Source organism: Alternaria atra (assembly GCF_907166805.1).
Source record: "Alternaria atra isolate CS162 genome assembly, contig: 21, whole genome shotgun sequence".
Classification (NCBI taxonomy): Eukaryota; Fungi; Ascomycota; class Dothideomycetes; order Pleosporales; family Pleosporaceae; genus Alternaria; species Alternaria atra.
The window spans coordinates 6,900,434-6,916,220 of record NW_025091319.1 but is presented as its reverse complement, the minus strand read 5'-3'; the positions used below and the strand labels follow the sequence as shown (position 1 = coordinate 6,916,220).

Sequence of the window (15,787 nt, the reverse complement as noted above, 5' to 3'; positions counted from 1 at the left end):
GAATCGATTATTTCAAATTGATGTCCACTATCCGACACACGATAGTCATCATTAAATTGGGAAACTCTTAGTCCTCGACCCCAATATCCTTCAACCCACCTTGCCTAGTCCAAAAGACTGTCCAAGCATTACTCCATCGCTCCTCCTTCAACCCTCGAAGCCATTCTTTCACGGTGATCTCTTCATCGCCAATCCGGATTATACCATTCTTGATTCCCTTCCAACCCTTCATTGGTCCTTTGATATAGCGGTGATTCGCGCCACAGAAACTAAGCCACGGTTCTTCAATCTCACCCTCCGTTTGTTTCAGACGCTTGGAGTGGCAATCTTCGCATAGATCGGTGTTGGGGCAGACCAGGCAATAGTAGAACGGCTGAGTCCACGATTGAATGTCTGTTCCGCAACCTCCATCACAGCCTACGATCCATGTGCCAATGTCCTCGTCAAGCTTGGAAAGCTCCGCTTTAGTAGGCTCTGGGACTTCCGCAGTTCCCTCAGGGCCCTGCTCTTGCCCTGCCGTGCCGTCGGAAGGACTCTTGCCGGCGTCTGCATCTATACTCTCTGTCGGAAGAACTTGTCGAGCCTCTTCACAGTCATCGGATGGTTCGTTTTCCCCTGTGGGCTCTGGATCGACTCCTACTTCACCATCATCCTGGTCGGAAAGGGTCTCCGAACGTGCAGACGCAGTATCTTGCTCATGTATTGCACGATCCAAGATAGAGTACTGAGCACTTATCGCGATCCTTGCATCCTTCTCCAAACTGGACAACGAAGCTAAGACCTTGGATAGTAGTCGCAGGCTTGACGAGTCGTTCCAGGAAACACCGTCCTCCAGGCCACGAATGCAGCTCGCGAACAGTTCATCCATGTATTTTTGGTATTCCTTAGCGGGACCCATGATTCGGAGCATGTTTGCGCGCAGCATACTAACATGGGACTCACGGATATTGTCGTCGTTGTCGTGGGCGCTCGGCAAAAGTCTGAGATCCTCCATGATCGCTTCCTTCTTCACTGGATCGGCAGACATCTGGAACTCACAAAAGAGAATGTCCGCGAGCTGCATCCGATATTGTGTTTTCTTCTCATTCATTGTGTCTTCGTACCAGGGATCCGGTTTCGTTTTCATGGTCAGGATATCCTGCCGTAGGGTTTTGCCTTTCTCGAGGTTTCCTAGCACCGGATAGTGTAGGTATGCGATAGCACCCCGGAGATTGAACAAATGAAGGCTGTGCGCCGGAAGAGTAGTACCCAGAGCTGTCAGCCATTTAAGTAGCAGATCGGTCTCATTGGTCAACTTTGCCGCTCTTTGCATACGAGTCACTGCGCCCTCGTCTACCCAGTCCTCAAAACAGTAGGAAAACCAACTATTACGTTCCTTGTCGGTCCAACTCTTGAGTACTTCCATCAGCTTGGACGCGGTGGCTTTGTCCTCGTTCTTGAATAACACTGTAATGTCATCCAAGGTGGTTCCAGCCAGCGGTTGCTCGCCTGAAAGCATCCTCGCTTCATCGAATGCTGACAAGGCGTTTTCGGGTTGCTCCATCTCAGAGAGGATCTGGGCTTTGGAAGTCAGAATTTCTATCCGTATTGATTTGATCTTCTTCAGCTCGTCGGCAGACAAATCCTTTTCAGCTAGATCAGGCAACATGTCATAGGCTTGATCGTAATAATGGATTGCCTCAGGCTCTTGGTCGATCCATCCATACTTTGGAGCTAAGAGGCGCAGTGTCGCAACCTTTTCTAGGACATCGCCGTCCATACATTCCACCGCTCTTTTCAGGTACACGGCGGCATCGCCGATCAAAGCCTTTTTGCGATCTGGGTCCGCAGTCTCGTAGCCATAGCTAGCCAAAGTGGATCCAATTGCTCTCTGTGTCTTGTAATGTTCGAGTGGGATATTGTATGCCGATATGATTGAAAATATGTATTCAAGTGGTTCATCTTCGGTAACCTCGATACGACTCGCCTGTGATTTATTAGAACACGTTTCGTGGGGGAAGAGAGTATTACACGAGAGAGTGCGGCCTTGACGAACAAGAACGTTTCAGGTATCCACACTTGGTCGTTGGCATCCAACCAGTTGTGTATATGGCCTTCAGCCAACGGCAGCAAAACATTGTCTTCCTTAACAGTAAGTGCCCACTCCTTGACTTTGTCATCCAAATATCCGTCTCCAAGTGTCGACGCCTTAGCGGCCCAGGTCAAAAGTGTGTCGAACCAAGCAGTGGGTGTGTCATCAGCTCGCTCAGGATATATGTCTGTATGCCTTGCGACCTTTTCAAATAGGTTGGCAATATTGTTCTCATTCTCCGTGATGCGGCGCAGGAGGATGGTCACTTGATGAATGCCTTCAGGTGTTGTGCTCTCCACGTCCAGCTCTTTGAGATGCTCATGCCAGTACCGAATTGCATAGAGCGAGAGCCCGGAGTTTGTCGGTTCGTTGGGGTCTTTCGCTGCTTTCATCATAATGTTTACACACATCTGGAGGATGGTGAGGTGTGCAGCAGTAGCAGGCGTCCGGAATTCTGTTACGCCGTCATCTTCAACACTCACGCTTTTGAAGTATTGTCGCAAGGACCGGTCTTGGAACGAGAGAGGGGACTGCCGATTTTCGAGTTCGGGCATGCTATCGTCTTTCAGCTCGTCGTCTTCGTCATCATCCTTGTCATCATCCTTGATATCCTCTTCAAGCTGTCTTGCCTGGGTGAGCTCAAGAATGCGAGATGAACGTCCGATGATCTCTTCCTCAATATCGAATGTATCATCGGACAGTGTGAGTTGGACCAGGCTTGAGGCTTCAGCCAGACTGAGTGATCGTTTCGAAAATGCCAGCCATGCGAACAGCTTCTTCAACGCTTGATATTGCGCATCTGAGCGATTGTGGCGGCATTCCTCTAGGAGAAGCTTGTAGAGCTCGTGAAGACTTTGGGGTAGCTTTTCCAAGTCTTCCAAAACAGCGCGTTCTCGTCCAATGTAGGAAAATCTTCTGAGCATGTGCTCGACGTAGAGCATACTGTCTGCCTGCTTGACGACTTTTCGAGTGATAGCTTTCTTGACATCTGGACTGAATTTACGCACGCGCGGAAGTGTGTGAAGGCGATCTTTTACGAGAATCTTCATATCGCGTTTAATCTCCTGCTTTGTAATATCGAGGATCGAAGGCTGGAGCAGCTGTAGTGTAGGTTTGTCCTCTGGTCTGCTGGTCGCAAGAACCGATACGTTAGCTTTTTGAAGCTTGAGTTCAGACAGAAACTGCGTTAGGGTTCCGCCCTCCTGCACATGTGCCTCGTCTAGACCGTCCAAGATAAGGAACAGCCGGTCACCAGATTGACTGTCACCTGGAAACATCGAGAGAAAGAACCGCGTCCAAGTGGAGGTTTCTACAGACCCAATAGAGTCCTCCTTGATCTTTGCCGCTACTTGCTCGGCGTATTTGTTGTTCGATTCGGCGATTTGAAGCGCTGCGGAGGCGAATGCATTCTGCATCGATTGTTGATAAGGATGTTCTTCTTTGAAGTAGAAATAAGCCACGCAGGTGTGCTCATTCTGATGTAGCCGCAGCTTCTGAACAGCTGAGTAGGCCAGGAACGACTTCCCAATGCCCTCTGCGCCTCTAAGCCAAAGTAAAGGATTGGGGCCATCCACCCACGCTTTGAAGCTTGGGTGTTCGCCAAGCCAAGCGGTAGTCTGTTTGATCTTGGAATCACGCATATCTTCCTCCTGTACCAAGTTTTCCTGGTGCGCTTCCATCCAGGAGGGAAAGACACTGTAGTTGTCGGTAAAGAAGTTTTTCAATTGCCGCAAAGCTTGGAACTTGCGGTCGCCAACATCGCCCTTGGATTTCGCGCCTTGTTTCTTCTTTTCTTCGTTTTCTGGTGCTTTGCTCAACTTGTTTGTGTTCTTCAAAATTTGGAGAAGCAGAGCATTATGCTCAGCATGCTGCTCCGACAACTGGTATTGGACAGCGGAAAACCCCTCAGTGACCACGACTTGTAAATTCAGAGTGCTCGCATAAACTTCCTGGATGTCTTTTCCCAAGTTCAAGCGGTACGACTGCAGGTTCTTATCGAGTTGGTCAAGTTTAGCGTTGCTAGCAAGTACATCGTCCTGGACAGCTTTGATGGAGCTGTAGCTTGAAAATCCAACGGCTTCATCAAGTTCCTGGATTGACGCTTGCATTGCAGCATATGCCGATACGAGCTCTTCATCTACCTCATTCCACAACGCATTCAGCCAATGCGCTAAAAGCAGTTAGTGAATCCATAGAACTTGCGTGAGCAACTTACTGAATCGCTTCTCCTTTACTAAACGTCTCACCCTGCCACATACCGAAAGCTGCATCGAAAAGACTCTGACGACAGCAAGCGCAAGCGGACCGGATTCTGCTCGACCTTCGAGGATAGCAAGTCGTTCAAAAAAGCGAGCTGAGTATGCGAAAAACTGTTCCACGCGGTCGTATTCGGCTCTGACTCCTGCAAAAGCCTGCTATTGTTGGGTACATCGCCTTAGAGGGGTATTGCTACTACTCACAGATATCAAGCGACTTGCGGCTGTGAACACAAGCCCGACTGGCATTGCTGGTGGAAACGCACCAGCTGCAGCGCCAACTGCAGCGAAGCCGTCAATGCATTTCTGGAGGTCCCCAAGATGGTCCCCCATGGCCGATCGGAACTGTGCCTTCTTACTACCGTCGTTGCGAAAGCCTTTAAACTCGTTCATATCAGCATCAGTTTGTCGCATTACTTCAGCGACACTCCGTGCGCCCATGGCCGAAAGGTTGTCTCCGGTGCGCGCATTATAGTCTCTTATGGCCTCTGCCCATAGCCGACCAAGATCAGTGGTTCCGCTTTGTTGTGCAGTCTTCGTCGCCATGACGTGTTAAGAAGACTGTTGAGATGAGGACCCAAGGGAAGTGAGAATCTTCCCGTATATGTGTCATGCAACAATGCACAGTAAGCACGAAGAATAGATTGACTAACATGCTTATCATCAGCTGCCATTACCCCTAGTATGGGTTCCGAAAGACATGTTGCTGCCTTGGGATGCGTATACCAATGGCTGGGGGTTGGGGCTGAAACTAGGCATCGTCTATGGAGAGACGCGGCGCTGTGCGACTGTCGATAAATCCAGTGTGCTGCATCAGGAAGCTGTGTGCGGGGAGCTACGCAGCCACTGTCTTCACGTCTCAAACCCCACCGCAGCTGACCTGCTCAACGCACGTTCAGCGACGTTCAAAGATTGTGCGCATTTCCAGAGCAAGGTCAAAAGATGACTATGGCGCACACATGATAAGCCGAAAAAAGATCCCGCATGATAAAGCAGATTACATCCTTCGGTGGGAACAAGTCTGGAGTAGTCCGTTAGTGACAACGGAGGAGAATAAGAGGCATGCGCGCGATCAGGGCTCCAGCAAGAAGATGAGGGAAATGCGGACGGAGGTCCGCGATGTTCCTGGGTCGTCCTTGGTACCACTGCGGGATGTTTGCACCATTCTGTAGAGGGTTTGCGGCCCGATTTGCTGCAAAATCGGCTTGCGCTAGTCGCCTCCAGTCTTTCTAGGCATTGAGTTCGCGTGGAAAGCCGTGACAGTGTTGAGATGCCAAAGGCTGTTTCCTGGATCGTTTCTCGGCTCTTTGAGCCTCACGAGATTAGTATGGTGGTGTCTACATGTTGGGATGCGCGCAACATACAGTGGCGCTAAACGAGGCCGGCGGCCGAGGCAGGGTCTTTTTCGAGTGGTGGACCCTTACTTTGATCACGAAACATCCATGAATCATCCTTTCTACTTTTTCACCTTAACCAATTACCATCGCCGCAGCGCTAGGGAACATGTTCCAGACGCAGATGGCGTCATGCATGTCTACTGCTAGTCCATCTGTTCCTGCCATCGCAGTATGGAGCCTTACCAGAACCGAAACGGCGTATGGTGAAGCATAGATTTCACGCTTTCGGAGCGTGGCATACGCGAGGCTAACAAGAGGGCTGCCGTCTCCTAATCTTGTCGTCGCTTGTTTTCTCTTTACATATCTGGTTTTGAGTTTGATAGCATCATCACATACCTGCCACCAGTACTTCTCTTGCAACATTGCGCGCTTCGCTTGCATCATTCCGCAGAGCGTCGACCCCACTAAAAACATCGCAACAACGACTGCGACAGCATTCTGCACGAGCCGATAGCATTCCACAAAGTACGCAGCCTGAACAGTCACAGTCACAGTCATGGCGACAACGCCCGTCGAACTCCCTTCAACCATCAGCACACTTCCCACGCGCCAGAAGCCGATTCCGTACACCTTCGCCAACGGCCGGCGCACCCCGCTCTCCTCTATTCTCCCACCCCTCGTCTTCGGAACTGCCACATTCAACCACCAATACAATAGCGACCCTTTCGCGCTCGACACAACCGGTCTTGTGACCTCAGCGCTCACACACGGCATTCGCGCCTTCGATACCTCGCCATACTACGGCCCCTCCGAACAACTCCTCGGCGATGCGCTCGCGACACCATTCGTCCGGGAGACGTTCCCGCGGAACTCATACATGATCTTGACCAAGGTCGGGCGGATAGCCAGTGAAGAGTTCGACTATAGCAAAGAATGGGTGCGCCAGAGCATCAACAGGAGTCTGGAGAGACTACACACCGAATACTTGGACCTGGTATACTGCCACGACGTCGAGTTCGTGAGCCCGGCGGAGGTTTTGGAAGCAGTGAAGGAGCTACGCCGCCTCCGGGACGAAGAGGGCACGATCCGGTATATCGGCATCTCAGGATACCCTCTCGATGTGCTGGGCGACATGGCTGAGCTCATCCTCCGTGAGACGGGCGAGCCGCTTGATGCGGTACAGTCGTACGCCAACTTCACACTCCAAAACCAGACGCTGGCCGGTCCGCGCGGGATCTTGCGCCTCAAGAACGCAGGTGTCGACGTCGTACCGAATGCCTCGATTCTGGGCATGGGCCTCTTGCGCCGCGAAGGAGTGCCCGTCGGCGCGCTCGGTGACTTCCATCCCGCACACTCTTCCCTCCGCGAGGCAGTGCGCAAAGCAAGCGACTTCTGCGACGACTACGGCGAGCGACTCGAAGTCATCGCCATCCGCTTCGCGCTCGAGACATGGATATCCTCTGGCGCACTGTGCGGATCCCGCGGAGATCCCGCATCAGGCGTGCCTTGGAAACATGAGTCTATCGACGATGTTGGTGGCTCTAAGTTGGGTGTCAGCGTCATCGGCGTATCTCGCGCTTCGGAGCTGGAGAAGACCATGCTTGTGTGGCGATCTATTCTCGATGGGTTGGAAGGAGGCAAAGAGACTGCTGTTAAAGCAGGTCGCTGGTATCGTGCATGGGAGTGGAGTATCAACCGTAAGAGGGCAGTGCAGATCCTTGCTGAGGGTGTGCAGGAGGTGCTTGGTGATGGCTTTGGCTACGCGTGGGCGAGTCCTGATCCGGGATTCGTGAACAAGAGGAAGAAGGGTGCAAAGAAGGCGACGCACAGCGATGCACCTGCACCCTGGTTAACGCCCGCTGCGAGTCCCGAGGCGGAGCCTGTGAAAGACACAAGTGAGGTTGCGGAAGAGAAGTCTTTGCCGCTGCGGTAACCAAGGAGATGATGCACATGTATATAGCGAACAAGGCTGCACGTTTCCCCGTCTTCATTGCCTTTCTCATCCCATCACTCGCTCTTTCAGTTAAGCTTTACACCAACCGCGGACGTCTTCGCATTCCTAAGCATCCGTTTATACTCCTCAATCTGCGCAATTCCAACCACCACGAGCTCTTCGGCCGTTTGCGCATCCAACCCCTCCCTCCAAACACTAACCACACCATTCGTCTGGGTCCGATCAATCTCCACCACCATTACAAGACTCGTCTCATCACGTAGTTCCCACGACGCCGCGCCCGCCACCTCCATCCCCGTCCCCTTCCAATGCAGCATCCCTAGCCCCCCGCTCGCGTCAAACTTTCGCTTCGTCGGGGCCGGGTTAGAGCTCATGTTGATGCGGTGGTCGCGCATCGAAAACTTGATCTCGAATGAAAAGGTGTGAAAGTCGATGAGGGCGATCTCTTGGTCCCCGTGAGCGGGTACCGTGACGGAACATTTGCTTCCCCAGGCTCCTAGTACTGCTTTTCGGTTCACTTCGTATTGAGGTGTCGACTCTCCCGAGACGGTTAAGGTGCGGCGGTGTTCTGCGAGCGCGGTATAGTGGAGTGAGAGAGTTGGTTGAGATGAGGTGCGCAGGGGGTCTGGGATTGGTGGTTCGCCGCGTACGATGAATTTCTCGAGCCAGGCTGGCGCCATGGTGGCAGCGTGAATGGGTGATGATGTTGGTGGGATGCTCGATTGCCAAGGAAATTTTGGGTTTGCTTTGGTGTTCTGGAACCGTAGATGATATCCTTTGCTCTTCGTAAAGTGCTTTACCCGCTAGCACGCACTTCACCCAAAGAGCATCTGCTCATACTGCCGCGCGGTTCGGGGAGCGAAGCTCGATTCCGCTCCGGGCTCTCTCATAACATGGCTTAGTCCTCGGTGTTACTCTTCGCCTGAGCGGTGTGATTCAGCCGGTGGTTCTCCGTCACTTTCCCGCAGCGAGAAAGATCGTGAGACAGAGGCGTCTAGAAGAGAACAGTTACAAATGGAAGAAACGTAAGCTAACGTATAGAGTTCTCGCTGCTTGAATGCTACGGCAACGCATAAAAATAGATTACTTTCACCTAGCTACAATCAGGTACAGCTTCGCGCCCAGTGTCCTCCCTACTTCCGCAAGGCTCAAGTCCGAGTCTGCGTTCTTCAACAACGCCCTCCAGTCATACTCGTCGCGCTCCTGGGAGTTTGAAGTCGCTAGCATGGTAATGTCCGAGTCTCTATTCATGTTGGTGGCATTCACACGAGCAGGAACTAATCACGATAGCAGTCGAGCATGGCACGTACCTATTCCGCCTCTCCGTACGGAGGGGCAGTGTGCAAGGCGGCTCAAGGCATCTCTCGCTCTGGAGGATGCAAGCACCTGCCGTCAGAGCAGGGATCAGCGCCCGGAGAATCTTAACACAGTATTTGTCTGACCAGTCGTGGGATATCCAGCGGAAGTAGTAGAAGTCAGCATCTTTGATAGGCTGCAATTCGAAGAAGTCGTGGGCCTGGAAATCAGTTGTGACAAACTAGCTGGCGCTTTAGTATTAGCGTCTTCAATTATCTTGGGAAGGTCCTGCACCACCAAGATCAGGTCGGGAAATCCGTTCGCAAGAGCGATGCTCACAGCGCCATGGGACTGTCCAACAACCACCACAATGGCTTTGCCTAAAGATGCCCAGTCGTACGCCTCAACGACTTACGAAGGTTCCCGGCCCGGGAACATGGAAAGAAAGGCCATAGCATCTTTGAAGCGAGTCATGCGCTCGGGGTGGTCCTCGAAAAACTCAAACATGGTCTTCTTTGCATCGTTGGAGCTGGAAACCCTGGTAGCATTACACATAACTCAGTTCTTCAAGCATGCTGGGACCGCTACATACCGAGTGATTTGGCTCCTCACAGTCGGGCCATTTGGCAACCGCATCGACCATTTGCCATAGTAAGCGTGCATCCTGGTGACATATGTGCCTGCACCTACACGCATCTTGGCAGGCCCGACATCATACATTCCCATCGAGGCCCCAGTTACGAGAACAGGCATGGTAGCAAGTGCTTTGGTTGCAGCAGTATGCTTCATGTGACCCGGATGTGTCTCGCAGAAGACGTGATCTGTTATACCATGTCTCAACAGGCGTGTGAGCTTCTTCTCTGAGACACCGGTCTTCTTTGCAAGCTCCTCGTAAGTGATTCCAATCTCAAAAGGAACGAGGTTCTAGAAATTGTATCGGAGGACGGTCTTCAGGCCGACAGATGTGGCAAACTTGTCCACGTCAATACACTGTCTAGCCACGACAAGGTCACTCAGGACATACCGATTTAGCCACTACAGCTCGTCCAAGGCTGCCGACAAAGCCTCTCGAGCTTCTGCAATGTCCAGTGGAAATGAATACATCGATGGCACATCCTCTTCGAAAGAAGGCGGCTACAGCTGGCTCTTTGCGAAGAACTTGTCGAGCTTGGTTGTCTGTATCTCAATTTCTTCGGTGAGAGCGGCGATGCAACTGATCGTTTTGGTTACGCCTCCGAACTGGAACCGCGGCGTAGGCGCCCTACACTAAAAGCTTGCGTTAGAGTACGTCTCGCGGCCCGCCTACACTGATTTCAAGAGCAGAAGTTCTTCGTGATGCGTATTGACGGCATCTTCGCACACACACACACCTGGACGCGGACGAATTGCTTCTGGGCTGGGCCACAGTGCGACTGACGTCATTGGGTCCTTGACTTGTACACAAACGCGCCCTGCTAAGATAGCAAATCCTGGCGCGCCCCAGGAAGTACATCTCAGTGACCTCCGAGGTGTTGAGGTGAGGCATTGCGCGTTTACGATGGAGGTGATGGAGCGTCCGATCGTTAGGCGAGTCTACTAATGACGACGATGCTCATGTGTATGAGAAGTCGGCGGGCATGGAAACTCGTATTGATAGTCACCGTGCTGAAAATACCAGCAATCTCGAGTTGGCGCAAGACCAGTGCATGCGTAGTCCAGCAGCAAGCCCATCCCAGGAATCACGTCACGCATCAATGGATTTCTTCTAGTCGCTGTGACGGAGTCCCATCTGACTATGATCTCGTCCTGCATGTCCTCGTCCGTTACCATGGCGGGTTGTTTATCTGGGGCCTCGGCTTCAGCAACGGCGTCTCCACGTTCCATATATGATATCCTTCCTGTATACGTAAAGCGTATGTTTCGAAGTGTAGTTCTCAGGAATGTCTCCTGGAGATTCTCCAGGAATGGAAATAAGCCGTTTAGCTGGTGCGTTGGTAAGCCCATTGCTCCTGCCAAAGTGAATAGGCTCGTGCAATATTGTTGGTTGATGATGCCCCCTTGAGACTCTACCGTGTAGTGACAGGCTGGGTCGATGACATCAAAGAGTTCTTCATACAAAGCCATCACCGCGTCTAGATAGACCTCAAGAATAGTTTTTGAATAGTCGATTTGCAGCCGCCATCGTTCCGAAGTCATCCCTAAGAGACCATATACTTTGTCGCGCGGATCCTGACATTGATTCTTACAATACCGCGCGATGCATCCTTCAAGTGTATGAGATTGTTTCGAGTCGGACACCACTGCCACGGCCGGTCCTGGAAGTTGCCATGATATTACCCGTTGTTCCGTTCGAGATATATGGTATCTGATGGCAAGTTGAAGGGATCCAAAGTCCAGCTGAACGTCTCCACAAACGATCTCGACTTCTGCAGCAAGCGCGACCTCCTGAACAATCCAGAGCCGAGAGAAGTACGGGTGCGAGAGTAAAGTATGGAGCGGATTCGGGTTTGCTTGACGCATTTGTAATCGACGCGCTGCTGCGACCATGTCCGGGTCGTTTCCCAACCACACAAGTACTCTTCTAGCTGCCTTATAGATCTTGTCCATCAATCCAACCTGCGAGCTGCGTTCTGTGACATCGGCTTGGTTGATGCAAATCTGGTCGATCCAGAACCGCCTGTCGCAACGACGGGGCTTCTTCCTCGACGAACCCCAAGAATGGGTCAAGTAAGCATCTAAGAAGTCAAATAGGTTCTGTCGCACTTCGTGGCGATGTCCATTGATTGAAATGTCGTGAGTGGGCGCACAGTTGCCCCATGTGTAAGATAGAGCCGAGTATTCCGAACGATCCCAATGCACTGCAAAGAAAGGTAACGAATGCAACTCACATCTTGGCTGAGATGTGGTAAGGTCTCTTTCGATGCCTTCCAGAATTCGTAGTTGTCCGTCTGGTGGTCGCAACGTATCGTACGTATACCGGGACATGTTGGTACGCTCGATTGATTGTGACGTAATGACCCTGCAACGAAGGTAAAGTACAACTTGCTAGGCAAGGCTCTCTCGAGTTCTAAGCGGCTGATTTGACTTAAAGCGATGAACGCAACGTCGAGAATAGTTCGCGCACGTGTAAGGTGCGAAGCGCGAGCGCACAATAACGAATTACTCTTGCACTGACAGATGTACGCGAAGAGGGTCGCTCGCCGTAGTTGGGAGAGGCGATCATTTCCCGAATACAGCAGCTTCTCGACCTAAACTCGTTGGGACTAGAGCGCGTGCGCTCACATGATAGGTTCGAGCTAGGACGTTCTGCGACAATTGCGCTACTGCCCAAATGGAGTCGGTCCTTCTCCGCATTGCCCGCCATCACGTATTGCTGTGGAGCATCAAGATCGCAAGATCGCGGAGCACTGTAAGTCGGACGTGATGACATTCCTGACATAATACAACTACCGGACATACTTCGGCTGCCCGATTGCTCCTAAATGTATGTACATTAGCCCTTCCGAGCGCACCGCAATGGTGTCGCCGCTGCGCCGTCTTAGAAGAGCCGGTGACGGAGATTTCCTTTTAGCGTACTTCTTGAGGTACAATAAGTTGCAATGGCCAGTTGCAGTCCTTGTCCTGCGCAATAGCAACTACAATTCGTGCGACAATGCGCTTCGAAATACGTAGCCGGCGGCAGCTTTTCCCATCGCGACTTCTTCTCTTGGTGACGGCCCTTGGGTCCTCATCGCTTGTTCCGGCGGCTTTAGCAGATGGCAGTCCTCAGGAGCCGTTATGGTCGTTCGTGGACCCTTTGATCGGTACTGTCGGCCCACGCCCTGGTTCTGCTATTGCAGGCGGGAACTCGTTCCCGGGTGCGAGTCTACCGTGGGCGATGGCGAAGCCTGGAATTGATACGAGCTACATAGGGCTTCCAAACGGCAGTGCAGTGGACGCCAATGCTGGATACACGCCTCTCGGGAACGTGACGGCCGTGAGCATGACCCACGTCAGTGGATCTGGGGGAGCACCAACTTGTCGGTCTCCTGCTTCTACAACCTGCTACCGATACTAATAAGAGACAGATGGATTGATATCGCAGATGCCGCTCTTTGGCGACCTATCCTCTGTGAACCTCGCCGACAATATGACCTATGCCCAAAATCGTAGTCTGGACTCGGAGTCTGCAACAGTGGGCCTCTTCACTACGACTCTGCAGAACGGCATCAAGATCGAGATCACTTCCGGCAATCACACCGGGTTCATGCGATACACGTTTCCGCAACTAGAAGCGACTATGGTCAATGGATCCACCTTGGATGTAAATCCGAGAATAACAGGAGCTCGCGCAGCCAACGGACAGGATGCGCACGTACTTGTAGACCTCACGCACGTGCTTCCAGCGTACTCATCTATGGCCTACTCGCAAAGGTTCCTGCGCGGGAAGCTGCATGTTCCATCTTCCTCTAATGCGTTGCCGTCATACCATGGGTCTGCAACCTACACGGGCGGCTGGCCGCAGCCTGATTCTCACACGATCCACTTTTGCGGGAACTTCAGTGTTCCTGCGAGCTCTGTGCTAACTCCAACATCCGACTATGTGCAGCGAGAGCGTTCGAGCATCGCCTCCGGTGTTGGCACGTTCAGCTGGCCATACAATCCTTTTTCGCCTCCAAGCTTCAATTCCCGACCGGTTCCCCGGGGATATTCTGATGTGCGATCTTACTCTGGAAGCGGAATGGGCCTTGGTGCTCTGTTCAGCTGGTCGCCAACCGAGAGAGTGAACGGCACCCTTACACTTGAAGCCAAAGTAGGCATTTCGTACATTAGTGCTGCCCAAGCATGCGCGCACGTAGAAAACGAACTTCCTAATCAGAAATCCTTTGAGGACGTCGTAGAACAATCGAGGCAGGAATGGACTGATAAGGTACTCAGCAAGATACAGATCGGAGACGATGGTGACGCGACAAGCAACAATGCAACACTTAAGCGAATGCTATATTCAGCTCTGTATCAGACAGGCCTGATGCCAACTGACAAAACGGGCGAGTGCCCTGTATGGGAGTCAAGTGATTCCAAGCCATACTATGACGATCATTATGTAAGTGCACCCCTCATCGACAAGATTGTGGAGTCCTAATCGCTACAGACGCTGTGGGACACGTACCGGACCTTGTTACCCCTGTACCATCTGATCTTCACAAAACCCTACTCCCGTGTTCTATCTGGACTCATCTCAATCTTCACCGAAGAGGGTTTCCTACCCGCCGGTCGTGCAGCGAATTGGAATGGACGTGTTCAAGGGGGCACGCACGCAGATACCGTCTTAGCAGACAGTTTCGTGAAGAGCGTCCGCGCACTATCCGGTGAGACAGGCCGCGGCGAGCTCGACATTGCAATCGATTGGGAGGAGGCTTACAAGGCGGTGATGAAAGACGCTAACGTAATGCCTGAGCGCAATGTCGACCCAGTAGTATTTGATGGGGCCACCAAGGAAGGAAGAGGGGCACTGGACGACTATCTCTCGCTTCGATTCATCACGCGCAACCACACCCGCAGTATTTCTCGTGGCGTCGAGTACCCGCAGAACGATTTCGCTATCTACAGCATGGCATATGGACTTGAAAAATCTCAAAAAGAGGTCGATCAAATGCGCGATCGCGCGAGCTGGTGGCAGAATCAATGGAATCCCACGGCGAACACGACCCTTGACGGTATTGGCACATTCACCGGCTTTCCAGGTCCCAGAAACGCAGACGGCACGTGGAACCTCACTGCTTACGACCCATTAAGCTGCGGAACTTGCGGTTGGGATGCTGACATATACGAGGCCAAAGTTTGGGAGACTGCATTTGGTGTCGCCCCGCACGACATGGCCAAAGTCATAGATCTGATGGGTGGTGACGAGGCTTTCGTTCGTCGGCTAGACGCCAGTTTCCTCCCCGGTTTCGGCACATCGGTAGGCGCGAACAATGATGCCGGCTCCGCTCTTTTCAATCCTGGCAACGAACCATCTTTCACAACGCCGTTTCTCTACAATTACGTCCCTGGCATGCATTGGAAGACGGTCAATCAGACACGAGCCACGGTCGACACCTTTTACAACGACGCCCGCAATGGTTACCCGGGAAACATTGACGGCGGTGCTCTACCCAGCTGGCTGATTTTCAATCTTGTAGGCATGTACCCTGTGGCTGGGCAACCGCTCTATCTCCTTTCTGCGCCTCGTTTCTCCCAGCTGAACGTTTCGCTCTTCAGCGGAACGGCAGTAGAGACATCGTTGACTGTTCTGGCACGGAATCTGTCAAGCACAAGCTATTACCCGCAGAAGGTCACCTGGAACGGGCAAGAACTCGACCGAGCTTGGCTAAAACATGGAGAGATTGCGCAGGGAGGTGAGCTTGTGTTCTACATGGGCGAAGCGCCTAGTAAGTGGGACATCGGTGACCGGCCGTGGTCGTTGTCGGCGTGGTCATAAGTTTAGTTGCCATCCTTGCTTGACAATCGACGGTGATGTGCGAGCAGGAGACTACTAAGCGTGGTGGTCGTGATCGTCGCACTGCGCTACAATGTCGTGATGTCTAGAGCATGTCTTCACGAAAGCTGCATTCCGAGAGTAGGCTGGCTAGTTTTAATTGAAGAACTTGACAACTCGTAGTAGAGATGAGTGGATGTTCAAAGAGCTTTCACTAACGGCCGCTTCGGCCTAGGGGCCTGACCGTTGCGACACATGATATAAGGAGATTTGATGAGAGATATTGTAGCACAGAAGACTCATTGAAGAGAAATGGATTATTTAGTCAAAATGTCGAATATATGAGAATTCTACTTTTCCTATGTCACACCATACCCTTGCTTTGTGTTTCTGATGTTGAATGTCATGGCTATAGCTTATACTGATCTTATACTTGCG

General features: G+C 52.1%; 4 protein-coding genes across 4 annotated transcripts; 2 read left to right on the top strand and 2 right to left on the bottom strand.

Moving 5' to 3' along the window:
• Positions 1-67: 67 nt before the first annotated feature.
• Positions 68-4,872, bottom strand: ALTATR162_LOCUS2750 (uncharacterized protein; the record flags this gene model as incomplete). Its single annotated transcript, XM_043310356.1, has 4 exons — positions 68-1,966; positions 2,011-4,241; positions 4,287-4,482; positions 4,531-4,872. 4 exons carry the CDS (start codon positions 4,870-4,872, stop codon positions 68-70), a joined length of 4,668 nt encoding a protein of 1,555 aa, XP_043166291.1.
• A 1,347-nt stretch (positions 4,873-6,219) lies between these two features.
• Positions 6,220-7,596, top strand: ALTATR162_LOCUS2749 (uncharacterized protein; the record flags this gene model as incomplete). The annotated part of the gene is made up of 1 exon (XM_043310355.1): positions 6,220-7,596. The coding sequence occupies one exon, from the start codon at positions 6,220-6,222 to the stop codon at positions 7,594-7,596; it is 1,377 nt and encodes a 458-aa protein (XP_043166290.1).
• Positions 7,597-7,682: 86 nt separating this feature from the next.
• ALTATR162_LOCUS2748 (uncharacterized protein) lies at positions 7,683-8,297 on the bottom strand (the record flags this gene model as incomplete). The annotated part of the gene is made up of 1 exon (XM_043310354.1): positions 7,683-8,297. The coding sequence occupies one exon, from the start codon at positions 8,295-8,297 to the stop codon at positions 7,683-7,685; it is 615 nt and encodes a 204-aa protein (XP_043166289.1).
• Positions 8,298-12,544: 4,247 nt separating this feature from the next.
• ALTATR162_LOCUS2747 (uncharacterized protein) lies at positions 12,545-15,352 on the top strand (the record flags this gene model as incomplete). The annotated part of the gene is made up of 3 exons (XM_043310353.1): positions 12,545-12,911; positions 12,960-13,975; positions 14,024-15,352. 3 exons carry the CDS (start codon positions 12,545-12,547, stop codon positions 15,350-15,352), a joined length of 2,712 nt encoding a protein of 903 aa, XP_043166288.1.
• Positions 15,353-15,787: the final 435 nt, after the last annotated feature.